At 62.8% G+C, this 5690-nt stretch overlaps 1 protein-coding gene across 1 annotated transcript; it reads right to left on the bottom strand.

Moving 5' to 3' along the window:
• Positions 1 to 637: 637 nt before the first annotated feature.
• LOC128980297 (transcription factor 7-like 1-B) lies at positions 638 to 2342 on the bottom strand. The gene is made up of 4 exons (XM_054398759.1): positions 2139 to 2342; positions 1998 to 2058; positions 1011 to 1141; positions 638 to 676 (listed from the first exon to the last, which is right to left on the bottom strand). The coding sequence occupies exons 1-4, from the start codon at positions 2340 to 2342 to the stop codon at positions 638 to 640; spliced, it is 435 nt and encodes a 144-aa protein (XP_054254734.1).
• Positions 2343 to 5690: the final 3348 nt, after the last annotated feature.

The following is a 5690-nucleotide window of genomic DNA, read 5'->3' as shown; positions in this document are numbered from 1 at the left end:
GACTGGGGGGTATGGAGCAAAAGTAGAAGTGGGGAGATTGAGATTGGATGTTAGGAAGAGATTCTTCCCCATGAAGGTGGTGAGAGACTGGCAGAGGTTGCCCAGGGAGGTGGTGGAAGCCTCATCCCTGGAGGTTTTTGCAGCCAGGCTGGAGGTGGCTGTGAGCAACCTGCTGTGGTGTGAGGTGTCCCTGCCCATGGCAGAGGGGTTGGGACTGGCTGAGCCTTGAGCTCCCTTCCAGCCCTGTGATTCTATAATTCTATGAAAATCCTGGAATGGAGAGAGAGCTCCTGGGATAGGGAGAAAAACCCTGGAATGGGAAGAGAATGTCTGGGATGGGGAGAAAAAGCCTGGAATGGGGAGACAACATCTGGGATGGGGAGGAAAACACTGGGATAAGGAAAGAACTGCTGGGATGGGCAAGCCCCCCCCCCCCCCCCAGATGCCAACAAGAGGAAAAGCAAGGCAGGGCCAGGCGGGTCCAGACCTGGTGCTGGGCATCAAATCCTTTGCTGCTCCTAAAATCACTTTGTCCTCCCAAAGTCCCCAGGATCCCGGCCGGGAGGTGTGGCTGGTTGGGGTTGGGGGGCGTCAATCCCTCTCCTCCTCCCCCCCAGCGCTGGCTCAGTTGGCTCCATCAGCCCCGCAGCCCTCGGACAATGTCACCCATTAAGAGCTTTCAAAAGGCGAAGGAGCTCCTTTTAAATGAGAAAAGCAGCAGCTCAGGGTCAGGTTTCGGGGCTGGGAAGGGGGATGGGGGGCCCAAAATCCTCCCCACACCCCCCCCCCTTCCCGCAAGGATTCAACCCCACCCCGAAAAAGGGCCAAATGACCCCCAAATAAGAGGGATAACCCCAAATGCCTTCCTCGGTTTCGTCGTGGGTTTGTTGGGTTTTGTTTTCAGGATGGGCTGTGGGGTCTGAGCATCCCCGAAAATGAGAGAATGAGAGGGGGTCATGCGGGGAGGGGTCTCGAATGGGTGTCGGGGGGAGGGTGGGGGAAGCACTTACGGTGCGGGCGGCGCCGGGGGAGAGCGTTCCGTTGGCAAGGTACGGGCTGCCCAGCTCGGGGAGCATCAGGAAGGGGTAGCCGGGGTAGGGGGGGCCCTTAAAAAAAACCCCATCCTGCTGTCGTCTGACCACTGGAGAGAGAAGCGGGGGGAGGGGTCAGGAGCTGGCGAGGCGGGGAGCACCCACGGGGAGCGGGGGAAGGTGTGCTGTGGTTTCATGGAGGCTGGGGGTGCAAGGATGGCGCCTTGGAGGGGGGATGTGTGTCATGGGTTGGTCGGTTTGGGGTTGCTCAAGATCCTTGCGGGGGGTCCTTAGCTGCTTGGGGGGTGTCCCTTTGAGGAGGGGGGTACGTGCCCTCTTGGGGGTGCTCATGTCTCTTCGGGGGGGGTCTCTGGTTCTGCCCCGGGGGTCCCAGATGGAGCGGGAGCGGGATTGGGAGAGAGGGCTGTGCCGGCTGCAGAGCGGTGCTGGGCTGGTGCCCCGGGGGGGTCCTTGGGGCAATCGCCCCGGGGCGGGGCTGGGGGGTGGATCCCGGCTGCATGGGGGGGTCCTGGGGTGGGGGTCGCGGTCGCTCCCGGAAAAGCCTCTGCTGCGTGGGGGTGGTCCCGGGCTCGGTTCCTCCGGAGGGGGTGGGAATCGGTCCTTGTGTGAGGGACTGGGGGAGCCAGGGCAGGAGCTGGGGCCGGTTGGGGCCCGCGGAAGGGAGATGAGTCGGGACCGAGTTCTCCAGTGGCGGGGACGGGGGGACATCGGGGAGAGGGGGAAGACGGAGGACTCGGGGGGGTAACAATAGTGGGGGGAGACGGACACGGAGGGGCGGACACGGGGGGAGGCGGGGGACGGACATGGGGGGGTCCCGCCCGCAGCCGGGGGCGGAAACAAAGAAGTTCCGAAGTGTCGGATGGTCCCGGGGGGATGCGGTGGGGAGCGGGCCCGAAGGGGAGCGAGTCCGGGAGGGGTCGGTGGGCGCAGGGGGGGTCCCAGTACCTTCCGCCAAATAGTCCCGCGGCTTCTGGAAACTTTCCCGGGGCTGCGGGGGCCGCTCCGCCTGCGGGGAGAGCGGGTGAGCGGGGCCGGGCGGAGGTCTCTCCCTCTCCCCAGCCCCTCTTCGCCATCCTTCGGGCTCACCTCGGAGTCGGAGCCGGGGCTGGGGCCGGGGCCGGTGCCGCGGTTCTCGGTCTCGCTGACCAGGGAGGACTTGAGCTCGTCCAGGTCCCCGTGGGCCGAGCCGCGCCCCGCGCCCTTGTCCTGCTCCTCGCCCTCGTCCTGGAAGGCGATGAGCTCGTCGGGGGCCCCCAAGTCGTCCCCCCCTGCCGGTTCCAGCTGCGGCATGGTGGGGGTCTGAGGGGTCCGCCTCTGGCTCCGGCCCCGCCGGGCTCCCCCCGCCGTCGCCGCCGCCGCCGCCCGGGAGGGTCGGGAATGCGCGGGGCGGCGGGGGGAGGAGGAGCCCCGGCTGCAAACCGACACCGCGGGGCAGGGCACGGCTCTCGCACCGCCCCACCGACCGGCACCGGCCCCGCCAAGCTGCACCGAACTAGCGCCGGCCCTGTGCCGAACCGAGCGGTCCGAATTCGCTGCCTACAGGGCTCCCGCGGGCCGGCAGCTGCCGATGTGTCCCCGCCATGGCCGGGCGGACCCCGGCACGTCCAGGGTCTCCCCATTCCCAGGCCCCCCATCCTCTTCATGGGCTTTCATCCCTTTCAGTTCCCCACCACCCTCCCCAGGATCCCCCATATCCCATCTGTGCTCACTTCCATCCTACCCAGGATCTCCCCATCCCATCCAGGTCCCTCCACCCCATCCAAGCCCCCCCGAGTCCTGTCCAGCATCTCCCCAGCCTGTCCAGGACCACTCATCCCATCCAAATCTCTCCATCCCATCCAAGGTCTCCCCCATACCATGCACTGCCCCATGCTGCCCAGGGTCCCCCCACATTATCCAGAGCTCCTCTGTCCATCCTTGGTGCCCTATCTGAGCTCCCTCCACCCCATTCAGGAGGTGACCTCCCACATTAGTGTCCTCATCCCAACCAGCGTCCCCCCATCCCATCCACGACACCCTTCCCATCTAGGTCCCACCATCCTGCTCAGGTTGTCCCTGCCCCATCCTTATTCTCAGGTGCCACCCTCCTGCCTGGGTTCCCCTGTCCTACCCAAGGTGCCCTCATCCTGCCAGGCTGTCCCTGTCCTGCTGGGGTGCCCTGGTCCCATTTGTATGGCTCCATGTAACAGGAGAAGCCTCCATGCCACCCAGAGTCACCCTGTCCCTCTGAGGTGGCCCCATCCTGCTCATTGTGTCCCACCACACCTGGATACCCTCCATCTGCCCAACTGCCCCCATCCCACCTGCATCCCACCCCCATCCCACCGAGCTGTCCCTTCCACCCACATCAGTGGGATGCTTGAAGAGGCCTCTCCCTTCCACCTCTCATGGGAACATGGTGCTGGGGTCCCACCATGGTGCCCACCAGCTCTGAGCCAGCCTGGAGGGCAGACCTCTTCCTGCCTTTTTCTCTTGGGGTGGCCTTGTGGCGAGGTGACACAGGTGGGACAGGAGCTCACCCTGCTGCTCAGCACCCAAGAGGATGCTTGATGGTGAAGCCAAATCAGGGCTTCATCCTGTCCCATCACCCACAGCCTGACCATGAACCCTGCTCTTCATCTGCACTTTCCTCCTCCTCGTTTCACCAGACACCAGGGACAATGCCTGGTCCCCAGGGCCACCAGCCTCTCCCCACCCCTCCCCAGCAGCCTTGCAGCCCCTTGCTCTGCTCCACAAAGCTCCTTCAGTTGCCTTGCTTGAAATGCTCCATGAAAAGGCTTTTGTCCCCTGGCAGTGGCTGCTGACCTCCGTCCTCCAGCCCAAGGGTCTCAGGGAAGAGCCAGAAGCAGCTGCAGGCAGTGGGGCTGGCCCTGCCCCACTCCCACCTCCAGATGTTTTATGACCCTGCTTTGAGTGAAGGTTTGGGGGGGAGGGGGGGGGGGGGTGTGTCCCTGACCTGCCCCTTCCCAGGAGGTTCCTTCACTCTACCTTTGGGGACAAATGTGATGAGGAGAGTTGTCCTGGGTGTGTCCCAGGAGCTGCATGAAAAGCAGAAGTCATCCCTCCAAGTGTTCTCTTGGCTGGTCAGGAGGTGGCCAAGGCATGGCATGAGTCCACCAAAGAGTGAGCAGAGGACTGGTTCCTGGCACAGGACACCTGCTAGGTGACCATCCCACAGCACCCAGCACTCCCCAGGTGAGCCCCAGCTTTGCAGGACCCCAAGTGAGAGCAGGGCAGCTGCCAGTGCTGCAGGGCTGGGTCTTGCCCAACATCTTCTTCATGTCCTACAAAGCCAGGAGAGCCTCCACAATGGGTGTGAAGGTCACCATCTGAAGGGAACCTGTGTTCCAGAGGCCAAACCTCACTGCAACCCAGCTCCCAGGATGTTCCCAAGAACCCTCCTCCTTATTAGGGGCTAATTAAGTGGGTGGGCAGGTGGGATGGGATGCTCATGAGATGGAGGAGATAATGGTGGGGTGAGAGGTCCATGAGATGGAGAAGACAATGTTGGGATGAGAGGTCCCTCAGATGAAGGAGATGATGCTGGGATGAGATGGGATGAGATCAGGTTGCCCAGGGAGGTGGTGGAAGCCTCATCCCTGGAAGTTTTCAAGGCCAGGCTGGATCTGGCTCTGAGCAACCTGAGCAGTGAGCACTTACAGCCCAGTGGCCAACCAGAGCCAACCAGAGAAGTGTGGCCAGCAGGGCCAGGGAGGGGATTCTGTCCCTCTGCTCCACTCTGCTCAGACCACACCTGGAGCTCTGTGTCCAGTGCTGGAGTCTCTGTTCCAGGAAGGATCTGGAGGGGCTGGAAGGTGTCCAGAGAAGGGCCATGAGGATGAGCAGAGGGCTGGAGCTGCTCTGCTCTGGAGACAGCCTGAGAGAGTTGGGGTTGTGCAGGCTGGAGAGGAGAAGGCTCCCAGGGGACCTTCTGGTGGCCTTCCAGGATCTGAAGGGGGCTACAGAAAAGCTGGGGAGGGACTTTTGAGGGTGTCAGGGAGGGATAGGAATGGGGGGGATGGAGTGGGGAGATTCAGATTGGATGTTAGGAAGAAGTTGTTCCCCAGGAGGGTGGTGAGAGACTGGCAGAGGTTGCCCAGGGAGGTGGTGGAAGCCTCATCCCTGGAGGTTTTTGCAGCCAGGCTGGAGGTGGCTGTGAGCAACCTGCTGTGGTGTGAGGTGTCCCTGCCCATGGCAGGGGGGTTGGAAGCCTTGAGCTCCCTTCCAGTCCTGACAGTTCTGTGATTCTATAGTTCTATGATTCTCTGGTGGGATGGGAGCTCCATGAGCTGGAGGAGACAATGATGAGAGGTCCCTGAGCTGGAGCAGCTGATGCCAGGGCTGAGCCCTTCCAAACCACCTCAAGTGATGTTTCAGAGCGGCACAGCCCAAACCAGGAAGCTCTGATGGGTGCTGCCCTGTGCCCCCAGGTCAGATCCCATCACCTGGCATTTGCCCTGGCACATCCCTGGTGATAAAAGCTGCTGAGATCCTGGCAGTGATGTCCCAGCAGTGCTGCCAGGTTGGGATGGAGAATGGAGGGAGCCTGGGAGGCCCAGGGGTGGAACACTGGAGCAGTGAGTCCCTGGAGCAGGGCCAGCAGGGGGGAGCCAGGGCCCCTACAGTCACCCCAAGACC

Source organism: Indicator indicator, unplaced genomic scaffold (assembly GCF_027791375.1).
Source record: "Indicator indicator isolate 239-I01 unplaced genomic scaffold, UM_Iind_1.1 iindUn_scaffold_101, whole genome shotgun sequence".
NCBI lineage: Eukaryota > Metazoa > Chordata > Aves > Piciformes > Indicatoridae > Indicator > Indicator indicator.
This window is presented reverse-complemented; position numbering and strand designations above follow the sequence as displayed.

Excerpts from the sequence above, each read along its gene's own strand:
- LOC128980297 (XM_054398759.1), bottom strand. The coding sequence starts at position 2,342 with ATGCCGCAGCTGGAACCGGCAGGGGGGGACGACTTGGGGGCCCCCGAC. Across the intron at positions 2,059-2,138 it reads GCCCCGGCTCCGACTCCGAG|GCGGAGCGGCCCCCGCAGCC; the intron begins GTGAGCCCGAAG and ends CTCTCCCCGCAG. Across the intron at positions 677-1,010 it reads CCCCCGGCGCCGCCCGCACC|CTCTTAATGGGTGACATTGT; the intron begins GTAAGTGCTTCC and ends GCCTTTTGAAAG.